Here is a 23,467-nt window from a genome sequence, read left to right as displayed (position 1 = left end):
TGACAGGAATACTTTGACAACTTTTTTTTTGGGAAGGAAAGAACCGTCTCAAACACATCACTGAGATAAGACCAAAAAGCCTGGACAAATTAACAGTTAAGTCTGTCACTCACCTTTTCCAGCTGAGAACTTGGGTGTTATGCCACAACACACAACTATCAGTCTGCACACAATCCTGTACGCATTTACCTTATTTCCAAGATTCTTTTTCTAAGCTTAACAAATATAAAATAAGTACCCAGAGCAATTTTAATGCCAATTCAATTAGGGTAGGAGTCACACCAAAAACTGTTCTCAAAAGAATCACTTCTGGGCAGACCACAAGTATCAGCCTCATGATAATTATCTGAGGCTGTTCTATGAATGGGGGTTTCATGAGGAAGCAGCATCTTGAGCCTGGATGGATCATCAGGGACTACTCTCAAGAAAACAAAGCTCTAGTTAGCTGAGTAGTTCAAAGATTTATGAGTAGTGCTGCAGTTTCTCACTGAACTGCTTTCATGTACTTCTAAATGTACAGACACATCAATTAAGAGAAATCACACAATCAATATATTATTTTCTATTTAAAATGCTATTTAAATTCTATTTAATGTAGCTATGGACCCACTGTGCCAGCAGAATGCACTTTCCCAGTAACAGAACCATTGTCAGGTGAGTTAAAAGTGTATTTTAAAATCCATTCTACTTGAAAATCAATACTACTACTTGTATCAATATAATTCAAGTGAAAAAAAAACTCTATCAAAAGCAAATTAGGTCTTTGAAAACCTGATTATTATTTTATACAGCAAAGAGTGGTAACATCTCTGAAAATATAAAGTAGATGCTGTATATTTGGCATGGACCACTTGTCTGGGGGTTGCTGAACTTTAGTGATGAGAGGGATGACAGCACAATGTCATCTAGAAAATACAGTTTTCCCACAAATAAGAAATTTGGAGAGCAGTAAAATCTCAGAAGAGGAAAGATAAATAACCTGAATGTGCTCCCATGAACGGTAAATCAAGTTTCACCTTCACTCTGGAACAATTTACTGAAATCCTCCCAAGAAGGATCAGTGGAATAAAAAGATAAAACCGGCTATATAAATGTCAGGCTTTATTCGAGCTCCCACTGCAGTACATTATTCGTGTGCTTCAAATGAATAGAAAAAAAACAAAACCCAAGACAGAACAGAACAAGAAGACTGCTGAAGAAAGATCTCGGGGGTTAGGACTCCACTTTGGCAAGGGGTATATTCTCCACTTCATGGATGCCCTCCTTGTCAATGAACCGGGCTTTGAAAGAGGGCAGGTTGAGGATGAAGCGCTTCTGAAGCTGTTCAGCAAAGACAAAAAGAGAAGAAATGAGATTCACTCAAAGCTTAAATAAAAGAGGAGAGTATACTTTAAATTTCCATCCTGGCTCTAGTGACCTGAAATATTAGGAACTAGAGTGGGGTTTTTTCACTGCTCAGGAGTGAATTAGTGGGAGTTTGTTGTAAGATGATCCACATTAGACAAGCCTTGGGAAGAGATAAAAAATAGCCAGGTCTTTTAACATTTAAAAACATTTAAGCAGGAAAACTAGAGTTTTTCTCTATTCTCTATATCCAAATTGTGTCCAAATTTTGGACACAAAGCATACATATCACAAAGATAGTTCAAACAGGACCTCTTCAAAGCACTTCTTCTTGATGTTACATTCAAATCCATCTCTTAAAAACAAAGATAAAGACTATTTTCCTACAATAAAAATCTTGGTGTCTGAAATGTCTGGAGTCTAATGTTTACACTAAAATTGGTCATGAACTTTAAGGTCAAGGCTTTACCTCTGGTCTCACTTCATCACAAGATGGAAAAGAATTAGTATACACTTCTAAGAGTTCTTAGGTGTAACACAAGTGACAAGGATGCTGCAGTATGTTCAGAAGAAACATAAGAGGAAAAAGTCTGGATCAATATTATGTTAAACATGCAAAAAGCAGAAGTAAAGCAAAGCGATTAAGCTCCGAGTTTACGTTCTAGGGGACATGAACCATGCAAAGGCAACGCAACTGCCCGTAAATCCTTTTCCTCAGTAGCTATTCCACATCTGGCCAGTGCCTTTATTACCATTCTGGCAAAGGCAGCAAGAAACATGACAAGAGGAAAAGGAACGTATCAGCAAATGAATGCAAACAAACATTCCTTTCTCAGGAGCATCATGGCCTGAGTTCAGCGACTCACCTCCTCTAGACATTTTTTTAAGAGCTCCATAGCTTCCTCACGTGTGATACCTGAAAGAGAAAACATCCACAGATTGATTTCATTAGAGGCCATCTCTCTCCACAGAAACTTTTATTAAATTTAAACAACTTTTCAGCTGAGCACCAAAACCTCTCCTTCCCAGCTCACAGAAAACACTTTCCAGATGTCCCGAGGACGCCCTGCACCACAGTGCTCACACCGCAACAAGCCATTGAGAATCAATTTGTTACAGGGAATGGGAAGCATGACGGAATTCTGCCTCCCATGGCCAGGGCCTGGCTCGGAGAAGCCCAGCCACCTCCCTCTCCTACAGTTTATTGCAGCTCTAAATCAGCTCCAGCTGCCCTGGCCGGCTGTGAGTCCAGGGCAGGAGGTGGAGCTGGGTTTAGCATAATGTTCCTGCTGGGTATGAGCTCAATAACGGGCAAGGCACGTGTGGGATGCTCCCACTATTCTCACACTTCAGGATAAAATCCAGCACTCTATAGGGGTGACAAGCCATGACAATGAAGTTCATTATTTTCCTCTGTTCCACAAGTAATGGTGAAAATGGAACAATAGATTGTTAAGGGACATGACTAGAAAACAAACAGGGTCTGTGGGTCTAAAACTTCTTTCTAGGCTTTGTTCCAGACCTGCATCCACAGTTCAGGCAAGTTAAATTAAAATGATCAGTTCATAGCTACATTTCTTGAAGGAGGCAGATGAAAGGATTTCTAATCTCAGAGCAGAGATAATAACTTAGCTTTGCACACAGGAGTCAAATAGTTTGTAGCTAAAGCCAAAGATGTCAGATTAACAATACTCCATGCTTTGCACATTTCCTTATCTGCACAGGGGGGATGGGGCCGTTTATTCCTTGGCAGTGGATTATGATTCTAAAACGAAAAGTTTAGACAGGTACAAACATGTACAAGAGTTATGATGAGGAGCTGCCAAGTGCACAGAACTGTGAATCAGTCTAAAATCTCTCTGTTGCCCAGAGAAGCTGCGGCTGCTCCTGGCTCCCTGGAAGTGTCCATGGCCAGGTTGGCCACGGCTTGGAGCAGCCTGGGATAGTGGAAGGTGTCCCCGCCCATGGCAGGGGGTGAAATGAGATGAGCTTTAAGGTGGCTTCCAAACCAAACCATTCCATACTCTGTGATTCATCATCACCACTTCAGAGTGCTGGAGATGATCTTGCTAGGAATATCTTTTTGCTTGAATGTTTTTAACTTATCACACACAAAACCAATCCAAGACATGGAGCAATAGGACCTGGGACTGGCCTCTGAGTATTGATACTCTGTGAAAATGTACAGGTCAGAGCCAACAGACAAGCAAGAAGATAAAGCTGTCAAACTGTTATTTGTCAAAAGCAGACTACCAGCTGCCAATGGTCCTGGAAAGTCTAATCATGTTCTAGAATAACTGAAACATCCTTTACTCCCAGTCTGTTATGCTGCAAACAGGGAAAAAATATTAAGGAGTTGACTAGTTTTCTGTTACCATGCTAGCAAAACCAAAGACAACCTTTTGAGCTCCATTTATCTAACAAAAAGTCAAGTTCCAATCTGTTGCACCACAGCAATGCCACCTGATTCAGCAAATGTCAGTATCACTGGTTAATAAACTCAAGGCCTAAATTGAAGAAGGAGAATTCTCCTGTCCAGTGGCTCCATTCACCTGGCTTGTAATAGCGGTCAAGGATGCTGAGGGTAAGGAATGCTCCATATCCATGTGCTGCAAAAGGGGCTTTAGCCAGAGCTGCCAGGTAATCCATGTAGTACAGGGCAGGGCCCTCGTGGTCATCGTAGCCAGCCAGGAGAAGGTTCACATGGTAAGGGGTCTGCCAAGAGAAATGATGTTTTTGTTAGAGCACTCACACCAAATCCTTGAATTCTGATTCCCCGTGCACCAGGAAACAGCAGCAGAGCTGATTACCCAATTTTTATCATAAAATGCTACATCAATCCTGTCTGCAGCACACTGTGGGTCTCAAGCTAAAACTGATCAGGTCTTCTGGTATCATGGACTGCACAAGCAAATAAAAACATAGAACTCTTATTCTCTTGAAAACCAGTGTGTTTGGGGTTTTTTTACAGCTTTCACAGCACATTCAAACTTTGAAAAACTTGAATGCAGTTTTCATGCCAGATTCTTTCACCTCAGCATAAAACTTGTGGATTTTTACTGCTGACACGTGAGCACAATGTGAACATTTTGCAGTTTCTAAGAACTCTTTGTTCATTTAAGCTGCTCTTTGCTCTCTTCCCAGTCCCCCTCTCAGTGAGCACGGCCCGTCTCAGCACGTATGAAAGCTCTCACACAGTGCAGTTACACACAGTGTCCTGTTCACTGGCAATTTGGTTTTTATTGCATGTACCAAGTTTAATATTTGGCAGTTTGCTCCATGTTCTGGGTTTAGTGTTCCACCATCATGAATAAATCAGACATCTCTTCTTCTCCTACATCTCCTTCCAAGATCTGTACTTTGTAAGACCATGAAACACACGTGCATTGTATTATTTTTAAATGTACGATCAGAAAAAATTTGGGCATTGTATGTATTTTTAAAATCAGCTTTTATATATTTCCAGTATTTCCATATCTACACAATGTTTCATATTAAATTAATAGTACTAACAGGATATCTCCAAACTGCTGGAAAGCCTGGATCAACAAAGCAACAAAGTAAGAAAAAAAAAAAAAAGATGCAACTACCAGATTAAAAAAGCAAACAAAATTTCACCCTAAAGCCAAAACATTAACTGCATCATAGGAAAAGTTCATTTTGATACTCAATACAGTAAATTTCCACACACAACAAAAAAAAAAATCACACACCACTACATTGTTATTTTCAGACAGTATAAAAGAATCAAGCAGGCTATAGTTATATATAAAAGATCACTTAAAATTGTGTGATTTAATCTTCAAAGCATCCAAGAATATTTGGAAAGAAGTTATCATGCAGCTGTATTGGTTTAATTAGGCTGTATTTCATCATTTATTTATTCTGAAACATCACACAAGTTGATATTTAAGAGCCATGACACAAGATCACTCAAATTATTGTGTGACTTGGAATTACCAACATTGGCATATGGGACATACTCAACAATAAATAAATGGTGTTATACAGACTTAAACCCATCTGTAAACTCATTTTCAGTTTTAAGTTCTCCTGCTAATGGTCTCTGAGACTTCTTAAAACTCAAATGTAAATATTTATCCCCCATGCCTTATTATTCTAGAAAGACAGGATTTAAACATTAGCAAATATACATGATCTATTTACTACTTCCATGATTATAAATTAAATTTGCAGTGTAACACCTCGATGCTGGGACTGGAATTTCATGTACATCCCAATCCTTTAGTCCATTCCAAAGGCAGCCTTCCTTCAGTTCTGTAACTCAGTCCATGCCAACAACTCTCAACTCTTTAAAAGGCTGTTGTGGTTAAAGGGTCATCAAATGAGTGATGACTGACACTCCAGGACATTATTTTTAACCCTAACTTCCCTTCCTACAGAAGCACCATTTCTCATCCCAAGTAGTTTTGCACTTGGTGCTGTTTGATTTAAAATAACGACAGCAATTAGAAGATGTGTGAAATTGTTCAGAATTTACAGCTGAAGAGCACAGTTGTGCTAAACAGCCCAGCCCCAGCTCAGTGGTGACACAGCCCTGTGACATCTGGCGGAAGCCAAAGTCACAGCGAGGGGGAAAAGGTGGGAGCAAGGAAGCTTCCTGCCAAGTGTGGACATGGGGAGAGGAGCTGAAAGCTGCCTTTGGAATCCAGCCAGACCCTGTCACCTACAATTAAACAGCATCACAACCAGAGACTGAACTTCATCACCTTTGGAGGACAGGGGTTTGTTTTTCCTATTCCCATCCAGCAGGTGAACCAGATGAGGTGCTGGAATAGGTAACAACAGAATCCTGAAATGGTTGGGCTGACCTTAAGGGACCATCCCATTCCACCCCCTGCCATGGGCAGGGACACCTCCCACTGTCCCAGGCTGCTCCAAGCCCCATCCAACCTGGCCCTGGACACTTCCAGGGACCCAGGGGCAGCCACAGCTTTTCTGGGTAACCTGTGCCAGGACCTCCCCACCCTCCCAGGGAACAATTCCTTCCCAATATCCCATCTAACCCTGCTCTCCTTCAGCTTAAGGCCATTCGCACTCGTCCTGTCACTACACACTACAGCACCGCTCACCTTCATGAAAGCCAAAGCACCTTCCAGGTTTGCCTTAATCATTTGCCTTAATCACAATATATAAACAATATATAAACATAATATATCACAATCACAATATATAAATCATAATATATAAAGACTCTTTTCCGATTCTGCTTTGGAGCAGAAATCTTCTGTTTTAAAAAGAGAAATGTCATGAAAAACCACATGGTGACTATCAAGTAGAAGCAAAGACAAACGTGATGTAATGGCCTTAAGATACAAGCCCAGTGTCTTTACACTTGATACCTTCCACCAGAAGAAGAATTTCAAGGTACTGCCTTATGAGCCATCCCCAAGATATCAAGAAGCTGGACTACAGGAGTCACAAGAATCCTAAATGAAATCAAACTGGATAACAGGGAGACTCAGATGGTGATGAACAATGCAGAACAAGCTCTATTTTGATCTTGGCCACAAGAAGAGTCTAAATGTCTGAGAAAGTCCTGCTGCAATTTAACTTTTCCTTTCATACGCCTTCTGGCCTCCTATAGCAGCTTCACACAGTGAGTACCAATAAAGCAACAAATTACCTTTTCCCCACCAAACTTTTTACTTCTCAACTATTTTCCCACTCCGAACAGGAGGCGCTGGCATGTTTTACATTTTAATTTTTATTTTCATGATCCACATGTTTACATTAGAAGCCTCTAGGAATCCCTATGCAGTTTCAACAGATACCAAGCACTAGTGTTAATCCTTCTGGTACCCCACATATTAGGATGAAAATGTATCAAAATTCACAGAAAAATAAACAACTCTGATAGCAAGGCTTGTATTGTCAAATTCTAAATGCCACAAACAAACCATTAAGTGCTACGGTTAGAGAAAAAAGGTTCTGCCTGCAATGTGGAGATCAGTGTAGTGTGACAGCAGTGTCAGAGAGCGCTGTGCGCCCTGGGGCGTTGCCATCTGCACCAGAGCAGCGCTTTGTCTCTGGTAAATAAACACATCTGCCTCTGCCAGTGTCCTCCCCACTCTGCTGCCCATCTGGAGCAGGTGAGCTGGAAGACAGGCATGGGCTCAGGAAGGATCAGAACCACAGGGAGGATCAGGCCTCAAGGGATGTGGCACAGAGGAAGACAAAGGTGCCACATCAGTGCCACTTCCTGATGGGCAGGTTTACCAAAAAGCCTGTTAAAGGTATTTTAAATCATGTGTGAGAAATAGCTGCTTCTGCTGAAAGGGGACAGGACACTCAGGCTCATCTGTGCAGGTCAGATGTCCCCGAGATGAGCCATCAGCACCAGGGCCAGGCCCAAACATCATCACTGCTTCACAACAGCCTTGAGAACTGCACAGGAATGCACAGAACACACACAGACCTTCCAAATCATACCTTAACACAAGCTAAAGTAAACAGCATCACTGCAAACCAACACCTGCCAGCCATGCAGTTGGATAAAGCCATTTAAACCAGAGTAGTGTGGAACCACAGAATATCCTGAGCTGGAAGGGACCCACAAGGAAAAATTGCTACCTGCAGCTGTGATTCATATCCAAAAGGAGAACAATAATCTCTGGCTGTTTCTGTGGATGAGTTCTGGAAGAACTCTGACTCCACATGTGTAGTTCTCAACAATACAGCTCTGAGGTTAACACTGGCCTTTATTTGCTACTGTAAAACCTGATTGCAGGCCTGAGGAGTGCACTTTTCAAATAGCAACACAATTTAACCCACACTCTACCCCCAACAGAGCTGATCAATTTCATTCCCAACATCCTACTTCTTCCTGTTTTCTTTCATATAGCACATTAACATTCTTCTCAATTAAATACTTCCTAACCTTGGATCATGAAAGGTTTGTTTGACCCCTCACAGCAGCTTTTCATACTTTGAAAAAAATCACTCTGGGAAACATCAGCAACTGCAGTTCAGTAACTTGAAAATACAACCCCAACTTGGATGTGGTATTTACCAAACACCTCATGCTGCTGTTTAAAAAAGGCACTTGTTTTCCTAAATACATCAAACAGCTTTGCTCTATGAAATCATTTTCCAAGAAGATTAAACGGATTTGGTGCATTTGCATGAAAACCCACGATCTTATCTCAATGTTCAAGAAGTTTAATTCACTTCACATCTGCAGTGTGTGACAAAGTGTTTATTGGGCCCAAGGCTGGAATTTTAAGTCTACAGTTGTACCACTTATTGATAAGTGATGTGATAAGCTTTTTAAATAAGCCAATCAGGTTCTATTTTACTAAGATATTATTTCAGCAACATGAACTCACAGAATCTCAGAATCACTGATGTTGGAGAAGACCTCAAAGATCATCGAGTCCAACCTGTGACCAACCCATCAACCTCTTGTAACCCAGATCAGAGCACTGAATGCCAAATGGTTCCTTGAGCCCACTACGTCCCTGAGCAGCCAGTTCCAAATTCATCACTAAAGACAGCAGCTCCCACCTTTTTCAGTCTCCATTATCTGAGAATGGAAATGTTCCCTGGAAGCCTTTGCAAAAATCTCTCAGCTATTACTCACTCGACTCCGGAGATAGTCTGCAAGGTTTCGCCGGGTGAAGTTTGCAGCTGCAGTGGGAGACAACTCATAACCTGGAGAAGAAATGTGACTATTCATTTGGTAACAGCCCAAATCATTCACGTTTCACCTCCCACCTTCCCATTCCTGTTTTGAAATAACAAAATGTTCTTTAGTGACAAAATGTAGCACCTTTTGTCTAATTCCAGTTTATTCTGAAAGCTACTAGCATAAACAGAGCCCTCAGACTTTGGGTAGTTCATATCTGTGTGGACCATAGAAATACATGGCTTCAAAAAAATAAAGTATTAAGGACATGTAGCTTGACTTTTTTGTCCAATACATCAGAAGAACTGGTAACAGCTGGCATGCAATGGACATATTAAGAGAATAGTAAGTCTGTTTGTAAAATATACGTGTTAAAATAAGTCTGTTAATAAAATATTTCCTATCTATATAGGAAAGAAGTTTGCTGGGATTTGAATAAACCATTTAATTTATACTGTACAATCCAGACTCTATTTCTGCATCCTGCCTGAATTATCATCTTTGCTGGACACTAAAAGTAACGAAATCTTTTACACAAGGTTTGAGAACAGCACTTTCTACCAACATTCACCTGGAAACCACCCTTAGCTCTGCTCCCAACCCTCAGGGCCTGTCCTGCTTCACTCACCATTTCTCATTTTGTAGAGCTGAACATTCTTCTGGATGTATTCTGCAAACTGCACTGTGTCTCCAGGCTCCCCAACACACAGCAGTAAGATCTTTTCACTCATCTTAAACATTTTCTCATGGTCTAGGCAAAGAAAATAAACATTGAGTGCCATGGTCATGAGGAAGAATAAACTATTTTACCAAGATCCTGACGCATCAGGACTTGACAGAAGCAAGAAAGAGATTTGGATAACTGCATCATGACCTGGAGGACCAGTAAAAAGCCTTTCTGAGCAAACACTGACAATTTGGTGTCTCACAGCTGGTGACACAGAACACAAGAGTTGTTAAAGAGAAACAAAGCCCTTCAGGAAGGGAGGCATTCCAGAAATATACATTATTTCCTACCTTAGAAGCAAGGTAGGAAGGAATAAAGCTTCACACAGAATATTGTGTTCAAAGAGTAAGAATTTTGCTCAGTGACTATAAAAATTTATTCAAATATTCTGCAACAGAAGCAAATAATTTAATATAAAGCCAAAATATCAATGCATTGAGCAAAAGCAATCTTAGGAAATCCAAAAACAAATTCCACATCAAATGATGCCCTTTTCCTTATATCCAACAGTCCCAAAAACAAAAAGTTTATGTGAAAGAGGCTTTTCTAGAAACATTTCTTTTGCTTGTAATTTTTTATGGAAAAACACAAACCAAACAACCAATGAGAATGAAAATTAAAGTGACAATTATAAATTGTAATGAAGCCCACTTATAAACAGGAAATTAAGGAACAGTAATCCATATTTTCAGTCGTAACTGCAGTTTAAAACAGTTTTAAGTTTGTGCATGTTTGAGGAGATCCAGGTTGTTGCAATGACAGTGCTGAAGATAATCCTGTGCTTCACAGAGTCTCCTCTCACCAGAGCAGGTATCTGGCACTTGGATATCCCAGAGATACCCTGAGGAGCTGTTGAAGTGAAGGGAAAATCCCTACTCTCCACTGAGCCTCCACCTCTGAGCTTCCCTTCCAGCTCACTAAACGGTGCTGAACAATCTCTGCTGCAAGACAGGCACGAAGTGTCACAATCCTCTAAAACAACGTCAAAAGTTATCACAGCACTGCAGCTGCTGTCTGGAGCTCAGGGAAAGCCACTGACACCGACCAGCCCTTGCAATCCCAGACTGGTTTAGGTTGGAAGGGAGTTTAAAGCCCATCCACCACGATGGGCAGGGACACCTTTCACTATCCCAGGCTGCTCCAAGCCCTGCCCAAGCTGGCCTTGGACACCTTCAGGGATGGGGCAGCCACAGCTGCTCTGGGCACCCTGTACCAGGGCCTCCCCACCCTCACTGGGAACAATTTCTTTCCAATATCCCATCTAACCCTGCCCTCTGGCAGTGGGAAGCCATTCCCTCTCTCCTGTCGTTCCAGGCCCTTGTAAATTGTCTCTCTCCATCTTTCCTGCAGGCTCTCTTCAGGTACTGGAAGGGGCAATTAGGTCACCTCAAAACTTCTCCAGGCTGAAATTAATTTACAAATAAATATTCTAAATATAGATCTGAAATTTATGGGTTGCACTCCCCCCTTCCCCCCAGCAAAAGCAACTAAATCCTATGTTCAAAGTACATTTTCCTTAAAACTTGTGAACAAACCTATTTGGAGCCAACATTAAGTTAAAAAACATTTAAAGTGATACAATTTTTATTTTGTTCAGCTTTCACAGCCTCTAACACTGTTCCAATTGTCTATCACAGACTTGAAATGAAACATTTGAGGTAAAAGTAGTGCTATAACATTTTTATATAGATTTCATTATATTCATTTATATGGACCTAGCAATCCTCTACTCTACAACTTTTTTCTAAAAGAACTACTAAAGCACAGTCTTCAGAATAGAACAAGCCTCAGTCTAGGTCATTGCAATAGCAGGAAGAGAAATTGATTTTAGAGAATTACAGAGACTTGGTGACACCCTAGATTTTTTAGCACACACAAAAAAACAAAAGCCGTGCTTCAGTCTGGGTCCTGCACTCTGTGCTACGAATTTCACCAATACTTTTAGTCCCCAACATCTCTTTTCTCCAATGAATTAAGTTTTACCAGTGAGTTAGGCACAAGTGAGCACCTCCTGTCACACATCGTTATCTCTGTGCGGCTTTTTAACACTTTTACGTCGCTGTGCAGAGCGAGGTTTGGGGTCACAAACCAACGCTCACCTGAACAGGTAAATTAAGCTGACGACCCAACACACAGCGGTCATACTCGGTCAGGACTGAGGACTTTACCTGGAGCAACCGACAATTTAAGCCCCACTTTGGCTCTGCGCTCCAGAGGCCGCCCCCGGCACTTCCGACAGCGACTGAAGAGCCGGGCAGCGCTCAAACCGAGAAACCTCCTCCCTTGTGAACAGCCTCCCCTCAGCCCGAGCAGTGGGCCCGCAGCACCCCGACCGTGCACACCGCGGTCACGCCCGGGGCCCGGGGCCCTGGACCACCCTACCGGGGCAGGGCTTAGCAGGAGGCCCCGGCATCCCACAGAGTCTCACCGTGCTTCATCTGGATGATGCTGGTGGCTGCCACGGTGTCCGCGGCCACCAAGACGTAGTCGGGGCCCTGGATGCCGATCAGGTACTCCATGGCCGTGACACAGCGCGGCCCGGCCCGGCCCGCTGCGCCTGCGCGCCCGCGCGCGCAGATGACGTCACCGCTCGCGAGAGCTGCCGCCCGCGCGGGGCCATGGAGCCGTGAGGGGAGCGGGGGCAGGGGAGCGGGAAACTGAGAGGGTCGAGGTCCATCCCTTTGGAATCACGGCGTGGTTAAAGATGGAAAGGACAGGGGAGCCCCACGAATCTGAGGGGGCGGCGTTACATCCATGTGGAATCACAAGGTGATTAAAGATGGAAAAAAGGACAGGGTGGGCTCGAATATGAGGGGGTCAAGTTCCAGCCCTTTGGAATCACGGGGTGGTTAAAGGTAAAAAAGGATCCCAAAGAAACAGGATAGCTGAATGAGGCACTGAGGTTGGAAAAGACCTCCAAGGTCACCCTCAGCCCAGCACCACCACTGTGCCCTCCATTAAACCATGTCCCCAAGTTTTGCATCCATGTAAGATTTTCACAAGAATCATCAAAGCGGGATTTAAGATCATGCAGTCCTTCAACCAGTACTGCCTCTGGAGTCACATCACCCAGCTCCCCTCAGACACCTCCAGGGGCAGTGACTCCACCACATCCCCAGGCAGTCTGTTCCAATGTGTGACCATGCAAACAGTGAAATTTTTTTTCAATATCTAATGTGAATCTCCTCTGTCTCAGCTTGAGGCCATTTCTTCTTGTCCTTCACTGAGCTCACTCTTCTCATAGTAGGTGAGATGACCCCACCTCACCTACCCATCTGTCAGGGAGTTATGGAGAGCCAGAAGGTCCCACCTGAGCCTCCTTTTCTCCAGGCTGAGCCCCTCCAGCTCCATCAGCCATTCCTGGTGCTCCAGACCCTTCCCCAGCTCTGTTCCCTTCTCTGGACACACTCCAGCTCCTCAATGTCTCTCAATGTTTCTCTCTAGTCATGAAGGGCCCAGAACTGCCCCAGCAGTGCCAGCACAGAGGGATGGTCAGTGTCCATGCACCTCAAAAACACTGAAGTTGGTTCCCCGCAGCCAAAGGGACAATCCCAAGCCTGGCTCATCCACTGAGCCAATATAGGATTTTTTTCCCAGAGCTGCAGATAACTCTGTGGATTTTCCTATCAGTGTGATGGCTTCAGAGCTCTTCCATGAGCTCAGGTAGAGACCTTGGGTGGCATCTGTGGTTCATCACCTGGCTGGACATGGGTTCTAGCAGCTGCTGAGCAGTGAATATTATTCTCTATTTCTTTCCCACCCCAGTCTCAATCTACTTAAATTTCTCAGGGCAAAAAAAGTGCCTTCTTGCACAGAAATCCTGTATGGTTTGGGCTGGAAGAGATCTTCAGGATCACCCAGTCCCATCCCCTGCCATGGGCAGAGACACCTTCTCCATGACCAGGTTGCTCTAAGTCTCTTCCAATCTTGGACACTTCCACCCAGAAGCTTTCAGGTATGCCTGTAATGTGGATAATTAATAACAAGAGAAAAAAAAAAAAAAGAAAAAAAAACCACAAACTGGAATTGCCTGGACATTGTCTCACTGAGGTAACTCCAACTGGCCTTTGTTTTATGCCCCTGCCTGAGCCCCAGCAAGATTCAATGACCCTATGATTAACATGTTCTCTGAATGCAGCTCCACAAATCCAGCCCCATGCTGAGGAAAAGAGCCACCAAAGCATCCAAAATCTGTGGGTTTGAGGCAGTCCCGGGAGAGAAAACTCATGATGCTCCAGCATATGGCAAACACCCAGTCATTGGGAGAACCAGACATAACCTTTGTGTGGTTTAAAAAATACTAAACATGCCAAAAAGCAGCAGCAGATTGTCTCCAAGAAACAGTATAAATGTGTGCAAGCAGCAAATTCACCATTTTGACTGTTTTCCAATGGCCTGTGGCTACACTTGTTCAATCGAGTGCTGCGTGTGGAAATCAAAAGAGGGTGATTTCTTCTACTGAAGGATTTTCTGTGTGGATCCAGCCTGAGGTTTTGTATTTTCCTCCTGTAAGATCTCCACACATATTCCACATGTACAACCGGCACTTCTCACTCAGTGTTATTTTTTGAGACCTTTTCAAGAGAGGGTTAATGAAAAATCCACAACTACCATCCTGGTTGATTTTTTTGGGGCCCTGGGGTACAGTTAAATGTGAAAGTTGTATGTTATCATATGACCAGTGTGGGGCTGTGGTGTGACCCAGGATGGTGAGATGGGAGGAATTTGTCATTCCAGGGATCGTTTGAGAAGTGCTTGCACCAGCTTTTGTCATTTGTTTTCTCTCAATATGATATTAGTAAAGATGATGTTGCAGTTACTGGAATGCCTGGATGAAGTTTCCTGCAGGAGCTCCTGCTTGCCAGAGAAGAAAAGAATCTGCATGTTCTTGCTGTTTCAGGTGCAGGAAATGAAGGTGCAGAGAGGAGAAGTGATTTAGGAGATCACAGGGCAGGGTAACAGAGTTGATGGGAATAGAAATGTCTTGATTCACTGAGCTTCTCTCCAGCTGCCAGAGCGTGCAGTTCAGATCACCAACCCCAAAATGAACCCTGCAAGGCTTACACGGGGCTTTGCTCCTAATCTCCCTGTCTGCACTCCACAGAGCTCCTGGAACTGACTTTCTATAGGCCTAAACATGGTGTCTTTTAACAGATTCCCCTCAGGGATGGGCAGGGACAAGCCTTGCCTTGTTTCTCCCATGCCCAGGCTGTGGCAACCGTGGTGCCAAGTCTGGCTCTGTCCTTCCCACCACAATGCCTTGGAGTCCCTGGAGAGCAGCTCTTGCTGAAATTTTAGTGAGCAAAGCTACAGAATCTCTTTCAAATGTTTGTTTTGACAGTGTTAGACACTACCTGGTTGGAGGTGTTTGTCAGTGGGATTTAAATCCTGTGCCTAGCTCTCCCAGCATGCAAAGCAGGCTGTCAGCATCTCCCTTCAATGCTTGCTTTTAGGGGCACAGCAGCATCACAGAGGGATTGTTCTGACTTTGGGATGCTCCCATTCGCCTACAGACATTTCCCAGGCTAACATCAGTATGGAGGGACTGTCCTCCTTGCCCACCACCAGCAAAACTCCTTCTAAGGATCCTCATTCTTGACAAACGTGTCAAGGCAATGTCAGCACCTGATTCTGTGAATCCTACAGGCATCCCTCTGCCTCCCAGACCTGCTCTGCTCCTCACTCCCAGGCCCACTGCAGAATGTTTCCCCTCCACCTGTGATAGCGAGAACAGGGCATCCATCAGAGTGTGCAGGTGAAAACGGATTGTAACCTGCTCTGCCAACAGCTGATTAACATTTGTGTCTCTGGCAGGATTGATCTTGCAAGTGAGAGCATTCCAGGGTCCAGCTGGGGCCCTGCTCCTCAGCCAGATTCTCCTTCCCTGTGCATCTGCCATAGTCAGCATTGTTTGCTTGGGGTGGGGAAGAGGATTATCCACTGTGAGCAGCTGGAATGGCCAAGGACAGGGTGTTATTCCCAGTTTTTTGCATTTCTCCCTCTCCAGCAGTGCAGACCATCTTCCCATTGCGGTAGCTTTGCGTTCCCTCTCCCAGGCTGATTTGTCACTCAGACCTCAGTGAGGAGCGGAAGCAGCAGGCACTGCAGGCTCTGCTACACAAACCCAGGCTGGTGACCTCAAAGTGATGTCCAGCTTTGAGTTGTGTGTGACTCATAACTATTCACAACAGCAGGACAATTCATTTCATGATTGTTGCTAAATATAAAATCAAACCATAAAAGTAAAAGCTGCTTTAAATCAATGAATAGGTTTTTTTTCTCCTGTGTGGAGGCACAAATCAAGAAATCTAAATATTTAGCCAGAGATTTCTGCAGTGCTGTGGGGGATTTACTGACAGCCACATCTAGTGAAAGCTTCCCCCAGCTCCTCTAGCTCTGTATATTTGAATTCCTGCTGGTCACTGAATTATTTCTTTTCTTACTGTTTCCTGTGCTTTAAAAGTGGGGAAAGCGCAATCAAATTATCGTCATGCTCATTTGGTTAATCACCCATTTAGTTACTTATTCAGTTCATTAACAAGACGCCGGCTATTGTCAGCGTGGAGGAAATTCAGAGGCAGGCAGTTAGAAGGCAGGATATAGGAGAAATAGGCCATTACTCCAGCCCAGTGAATGGCAATTTCTATCCCTCTTTTCTGCTACGTCACTTCAGTGCACAGTTTGTTCTGGATTTAAAAAAGCAGCCAGAAAACACGAAGAAAGCATTCTGCTGCATATCACCATTGTTTATTAGATTCCATTTAGGTTCAATCCAAAGCTGTGCAGAAGACCAAACCACCTATTTTAGGACTCCTTTTTTTTCAGTTGAAAAAAATATGCTGCTCCACAGGTCATAAGATGCCTGTAATTATGACCCCGAATGGATAGAAATGTTGCTTCTTGAGACAAATTCTATCTGACAGTTTTTACAGTACGTTCGTTCAGAGCAAAATGCCCTGTCCCTGTCACCCGGATTGAAATTATTAAGGAAGACAGACATTTCACTGACAACTCTAGCCTCAGGGGGGAAAATATTCCTTCTGTTCCCCTCTGAAGGTCAGAGCTCACATAATGCAAAACACTTAGAACACGCGCATACACATGCTCACGCACATGTGGATGAAACTTTCTTTTCAGCAGAGCTCTGGATGGGTTTGATGGAAAATAGGAACCCACTGTACAGGAAACTCAGGGAGTTTAGGCCAAAGGAGATGGGCCTTGCATTTCTTCAGTGTTAATTCTCATTGTCTTTTAAGTAATCTCTTTCTCCTCTGCATGTAAATCACATCAGGAGATGGTCATGTGTACTCACATGTTTGTACTTCCCCTCACATGATACGTGCCCAGACATGGCACATCAGACACTGGCAACTCCTCCAACAACGTGGAATCTATGGGATAGTCACACTTCCCTGGTACCCGTTTATTCTTTCAAAACATTTTGTGCCTTCTTTTCCATGCTGTTAAAAGCCCATTTGCAACCTGTATGTCCCATTTCTCACTTAGGCTGCATTGCCAGATGTAATTTGGCCCAGCCTGTCACCCAGCAATGTCCCCGTGCTGGGGATGTGCAGGTCCTCTCTTGTCAGAACACCGACTCTGGCTGCTCCAGAGCTTTCTCGTGCTGGAGGAAGGGTAAAGCCTGGCCCTTCAGTGCCTCCCCAGCCCCGGCTGGACGTGTGAACACAGCAGTGCAGCCGCAGATGAGCTGTCAGTCACTGTGTCGTGCCTGTGGATCACCAACCTCACTTAATCTAGGGCTGAAAATTGGACCTGAGCCAAGGTGACCGGAGGTGCGAAACCAGCCCACAGCTCATTAACCTCTTCCCATGGCACAAACACTCTGTCTTCCGCAGCTTCCCAGTGATTTGGGTGGCATCACGCTCATGCTGGGTCCCTGCTGACCACACACGTGTCCTGGTGTCATTTGCACCGAATTTCCCTGCCAGGACGCAGCTCCCAAGCAGTGGCCCTGCTTTTCCAACCTGTCCTGGAAACACTTCCCAGGGTGTTAATGGGCAGCTGATTTGCAGCTGCCCTCCCAGCACCCCAGGATTGAACCCTTCACAGATGCTGGTCCGCGCATCTTTCGGAAACTCCTGGTGGATTAATGCCACCACTTGCAGGACCTGAAGGACCTGCCCAGACCAGCTCATTCCCATGGCAAGGATGTTCTCAAGTGCATGCTGGTACCAGTGACAGAATGGGAAACAGAGCTGGGAAGCCTTTGTGCTGCATTTACTCACAGATAAAGGATGGAAATCCCAAATCCTGCTCTGTACTGCCTATTCCATGCATCCCACCCCACTGTGCTCCGGCCAGGTGGGAACACAGCCCTGTTCTGCCCCAACTCCTGCCCCTGTCCTGGCTGCCCTTCCCAGAGGGACACCAGCTCCTGCATAGCATCTTCCCTCAGATCTGCAAGAATCTCCAAACTTTTCTTTCTTCTTTCTCTCACTCCCTCTTTTCCTAAGTTTAATTCTGAACAGCCGGCTGCGTTCAGCCTGACTGGTTTGTTATGGCTCATAATTTGTGTTAGGATTAATTAACTAATTACCGACAAATGTCCGTTGGCAAGATTCTGCTTCTGCTTGTCAGCTTGAAGTATTTAATTATTTTAATCATTTACTTTCATCTTCAGAATTTATGCTCTTCCAAGAGCGTTTCTAGGCATCTTTTAATTATTATTCTGATTTTTTTTCAGCTGGGGGGAGAGAGCTGGGGGATGGGATCAGTCCTCATTAACTATTTCAGTGAGGAAATTTCCTTGGAAAGCCATCTCTGGTTTTCAGCCACTGGTGAATGGAAGGGACAGTCTGGAATGCAGGTGTGTGGGAATGCACAGAGAGGGATGGGCTGGGCTCTCACTTCCCAGTAAGAGTCCTCCCTTTCCCCAAAGTATTTCAGGGATGCAGACTGGGGATGCCATGAATCCTGTTCCTTGGTCTAGGGGTCAATCATGTGTTGATTTACACAGATGCTTCATCCACCAAGGATAACCCCTAAATCCAGGGGTGTGCTCAGGACACCCTATAAGGCACAAAAGAGTCTCTGCAGGATGAAAATTGAAGTGGACTCACAGCCAGCAAATAAATAAAACAGAATCATAGGGAAGCATCCATTTATATAGGTTTTTTGTCTTTAAAAGATCATGAATTGCTGAAAATTCACAAACTGAATTCTGCTTTGAGCATCCCATGAGTTTGAACATGGAAAGCGGGAGTGCATCAAAATAGATTTTGCTGGGATCCTGTCCTGATCCTGGGGCTGTGGGCATGTACAGAAATTACCTGTCCTACAGCTGTGGGCATGCACAGGAATTCCAGACCCTGGATGTGCTGCCAGCCATGGGACAGAAGGGCAGCAGGTAAGTGGGACAGTGGAGAATCCAGTCAAGGGCATCTTCTTTTACAGGATGTGGGTACCCAGACAAGATCCCATCTGAGCACACACTGAATGAAAAGTCAATTTGCTCAGAAAAACAATGAATGACCTGGAAATATATAGTATAAATAATTATATTGTATAAATAATTCAATGTATGTATTTAATTCCTCCCTTCCAAACATACTGGCCTTGCTGTTCCTTCCCAGTTTTGATCTCCAGGTGGGGCAGGGCACCACAGTGATGTGAAGGTTATGCACTTTTGATCTGCACCTGCTGACAAACTATGATCCAAGACTCTGAGTGCCTTTCCTATTTTTCCTTCACACACCAAAGCTGCAGCACTTGTGTGGGATTAAAACACAAGGAAGTGTAAGAAGCTGATAAAAGACAGTGAAACTCAGAGTCTTTCACTGATACTTTCCAGCATTCTTCCAGGCTTTTTTCCCCTGCCAAATGCTTTATGCTGCCAAGAAACTGAATTCCAAGGGGCTTGTAAAATCTTCCTGTGGTGGGCACTGCCCAGACAGGCAAAGCCCCACATCCTCCAGCAGGACACACAGACCCCGCTGACTTCAGCAGGAGTCTCTCCAGAAAAGACTAATGAAGGATTCAGCCCCAAGAATATTTCTTTTCTGAGACAAATGAATCCCTTGGACCGGAGCACTGAGGAGAGTGTGCTATTTAAAAGGCTTCTTGAGGGTACATAATTATATTGAAAATAATTATGGGCAAGGCAGCAGTATTATTAATACTTATCATATCACTCTAAAGTTAATCTAGACTGATTTTTGGGAATGCATTGGGAATGCAGAGGATGGACCTTTCCTGAACAAGATGGCTCCATAATGTTGCTGGTTTTGGGCTGACATGGGAGACTAGTTTCTCCTTAGGAGTCACCTACGGGGACAGCAGCTTTGTCTCAGAAGGGAATGGAGAGCCCAGGAAGGCTGGAGCATGGCCCTGAAGTCTGTGGAGTCTGGACTTCCATGCTGGTCTTTTGGTCCATTGGATAAATATGCTCCAGGACCTGGCAGCCTTTAAGGTGACACCCCAGACCCTTTCCTGAAGACACAACAGCCCCTGGGGTGTGATTTGTGAGGTGAACAGAGGCTCCCAAGGAGCCCAGGGAAGCAGCATTGCCCTTGTGAGCACTCATGGAGAGATCTAAATGAGATTGTTTTAATTAACTTCAGAATCCTGTTAATTAGAAGCCTCTCTGCATCAAAAATTGCTCCAGAGACCAGACCAAGTCGTGGCTACACATGAAGGCAGTGGAAGAGGCAGGTCAGGCATGGATGGATCACACTCAGGACTTGTTCGGAGCAGAGGCCGGCAAATGTCAGGGTTAAAAATCCAGCTGGGGCCCCAAGGCTGCTCAGGAGGCCCAGCTGAGAATCCCAGGGTAGGTCATGACATGGCAGGAGGAGAGCAGGGCTTTTTTGAGAGGCTAAGAGCTACCTTGGGACCTTGGGAGACAGGAGACATGATTAAAGACCCAGGAGGGCTGGGCTGGAGGGTCTGGGAGAGCCTGCAGCCAGGGAAACTAAGGCATGGGCGGGACCACAGGGCCAATGGAAGGTACTGTAAAGCTGTGAACAGCTCCTGGGGTGGGCTGTATGTTCCCCAAGAAATCATCCCTGTGGAGAGCACAGGGGCTTGGAGAGCTCTCCAGTGGAAGGGGAGCAGCTCTGGGGTCACAGAGGAGCAGGAGCTGGGCTAGGGCTGAAGGTATGGATGGGCCCTTGTGGGAAGGAGAGCCTTGTCCTATTGAGGGCTGACAGAATGAACTTCAGTTTATGCCTCTGGCAGTTTTTTACAGCTCAGCTATTCCATTTAGGGGTTGGGAGCCAGTGGAAGGAAGCTTGGATCGCTTCACTGACCAGCCATAACATCCAGCCAGTACATTAACTGCCCTGCTGCCCTGATCTGATGTGGTTTTACAGACAATAGCTACTGGCTATTTAGGCAATGTATAAATTAACATATTCTGCACAAACTAGAAGCATATTTAAATTAAAGTGCCCTTTATTTGTCAATCCAACATCCACATTTTTACATTCCTTTAAAAAGACAATTTCAGCTATCTTAATCCTACCTCAAACTGTTCATCTTTGCAAGGAAATAATGTTTGATTGCTCAAGTGTTGCTCTGTCCCCCTTCCCCTGCCTCTTTCCTTTAATTAAAACAATCCAAATCTGCTCTCCTGGAATTTCTTTCCCAGATTGGCTCAGTAACTTGTGACCTTCATTTCTGCCCAGGCTGGAATCTGCTGGCACGCAGGGTCAGAGATGAGGAGATAACAGAGTCACCCCACAGGGAGCCACCAGAACATGGGTACACAGAAGTGTTCGGGGTGTTGCAGCAGCAAACTTTATCTGCTGCTGTTTCAATATTGATGCCTGACATGGCAGTAAAGGGGAAATGGGTATTGGGGAAGTGTTTGATTTGACAAAATCATGCTCAAAGGGTGAAAAAAATTACCTGAGTGGTATTTTCCAAACTGTAGCAGCCTGAGTCATTCAACTCTCAGGTGCCATTTCCAGTAATTTTAAGACCTACATGATGCTGGTGAAAAACATTTCCAAGAAGCTCGGGGTTCCTTGGAGCTCTACAGCTCTTGCAGATGTGAATTGCCACAGCTCAGCAAATTATCAAAGGGATTTTCTCATGACATTGACAGCAGCTGTCGGCAGTGAAGCACCTTTCCCTGCTTGATGGTCTGATCAGGCACCAGCGAAATCTGGTAGCTCTTAGCAGCATAATTCTGTTTGGATATTTGAACTCTATTTTTTCTGTCTACAGAAGACATAAGTTAAAGGAGTAAAATGCAAAATAACTCTGTTCTGAAACCTTCCTGTCTTCGCTATCCCAGCTTCTGCCTGGCTCCCATGGCATAGCGCTGAGAGAAGGGAAATAAATTGCAAAAAAGGGAAATATTGCTAAGAAATGCCCATTTGGCAAAGTTTGCCTCTCTCTGCCTGTCAGCCAGATGCTGGCACCTCGCTCTTCCCAGCAAACCAGGGCCAGTGTGTTTGTTTAAGACCCAAATTGTCATCGATCAGGGTCTGTCAGTCACTCTCCTGGAATAAAGTGCCGGGGTCTGGAGCACGGACGGTAATGGACACACGCTCCAATGAGCTTGCAGCCATCCCACCACATGCCCCAAGGCTGGAATTATTTTATTATTATTATTCAGAAAATAAACATTTTGTTTGTTAAGAAACTCTATTTAAGGTGCTGAAATGGAGCTGTCTTTAGCACAGAGGGGCCTTTCCTATAACTGTCAGCTATGGAGGGGGTTTGGATAAGTTGTCTGGGTGCTGAGCCTGGAGTGTGGGGCAGCCTCAGCTTATCCTGCAGTGATCACAAGGGATGAGGAGGAGGAGAGCTGTTTCAGCAGGCAGCATGGATCCTGGATAGTCTGAGCATCGTCGTGCTGGCTGGGTGATCAGGCTGTGAATAACGTCTGAGAGGTGTGAACGCTGCAGCATGCAGGAGCCTCCAACTTATAACAACTCGCCAAGGGAAAACCACCTCAACAGCCTTCAATATGGAGTTGCCTCCTCCCTGTTCCCCTCCTCCTCCCACCTGCCTTTCATTTTTCCTCATGCATGGAAGGTATTAATTACCCACCGTGCTTTAATGGCTCGCAGGAAGTGCCCTGCAGCAATCCTGGTGCAGATTGAGCTTTGCCTGGTACATGGCCAAGGAAGAAGAGCACAGTGTGACGCTGCTGGGGCACGAGGTGTTTCCTGTGCCCCTGTAGAAGGGACCCCATTTTTCTGAGTCTTCCAAGCAGCTCTTTTATCTCTGGTGTTCAGCTAAAGTAGCTCCTGTGCCCTTAGGGTGGCTGTGCAGGATTTGTTAACCTCTGGGACAGGCAAACCGTGACATCTCTCCTCCTGGGAATGAGCACAGCCGCTTTTTCCTGCTCACTGACATTTGCTGCTGCTGAGCTCTGCCTAACCTTACTGAACTGTGCCTAACCTGACTGAACTGTGCCTAACCTGGCTGAGCTGTGCCTAACCCTGTTAACCTGTGGGGAGAAGACAAAGGAGAATGGCCAGGTAACCCACCTCACTATGGGAGAGCAGATGGGGACACACTCCACCTGCATTCCCCAGGAAGGTGTTCATCCTGCAGCTGAATGCAGTGTTGAAATCAGCAAGTGCTGGGTTCCAAGACTCCCCTTTCCTGCTTCCAGCTCTGTGCTGCAGCTGTTAGAGGAGGAGTTTGGGCACCAGGCTTGTGTCTGGCATGAGGAACTCAGCAGTACCGTCTTGCTTGCAAGGACTCCAGGAACCTCCTGCAAAATTGTGTTTGTACCAGCAATTTTAATAAAGAATTTAGAAAATAAGCAT

General features: G+C 44.8%; 1 protein-coding gene across 1 annotated transcript; it reads right to left on the bottom strand.

Moving 5' to 3' along the window:
• Window positions 1-1,084: 1,084 nt before the first annotated feature.
• Window positions 1,085-12,287, bottom strand: PSMB2 (proteasome 20S subunit beta 2). Its single transcript, XM_058856540.1, has 6 exons — window positions 12,148-12,287; window positions 9,621-9,743; window positions 8,948-9,018; window positions 3,897-4,059; window positions 2,211-2,260; window positions 1,085-1,320 (listed from the first exon to the last, which is right to left on the bottom strand). Exons 1-6 carry the CDS (start codon window positions 12,236-12,238, stop codon window positions 1,213-1,215), a joined length of 606 nt encoding a protein of 201 aa, XP_058712523.1. The 5' UTR covers window positions 12,239-12,287; the 3' UTR covers window positions 1,085-1,212.
• Between the last annotated feature and the right edge of the window lie 11,180 nt (window positions 12,288-23,467).

The sequence above is a fragment of the Poecile atricapillus genome, chromosome 24 (genome assembly GCF_030490865.1).
Source record: "Poecile atricapillus isolate bPoeAtr1 chromosome 24, bPoeAtr1.hap1, whole genome shotgun sequence".
In the NCBI taxonomy this organism is placed as follows: Eukaryota; Metazoa; Chordata; class Aves; order Passeriformes; family Paridae; genus Poecile; species Poecile atricapillus.
Note: the sequence above shows the minus strand (reverse complement) of the source record. Positions and strands in the feature narration are given on the sequence as shown.

What these genes read in the sequence shown, in the direction of transcription:
- PSMB2 (XM_058856540.1), bottom strand. Translation starts at nt 12,238, where the DNA reads ATGGAGTACCTGATCGGCATCCAGGGCCCCGACTACGTCTTGGTGGCC. An exon ending in CATCATCCAGATGAAGCACG is followed by an intron (nt 9,744 to 12,147) that starts GTGAGACTCTGT and finishes TTCTTTGCCTAG; the next exon opens with ACCATGAGAAAATGTTTAAG. An exon ending in TAAAAAAATGTCTAGAGGAG is followed by an intron (nt 1,321 to 2,210) that starts GTGAGTCGCTGA and finishes TTTGCTGAACAG; the next exon opens with CTTCAGAAGCGCTTCATCCT.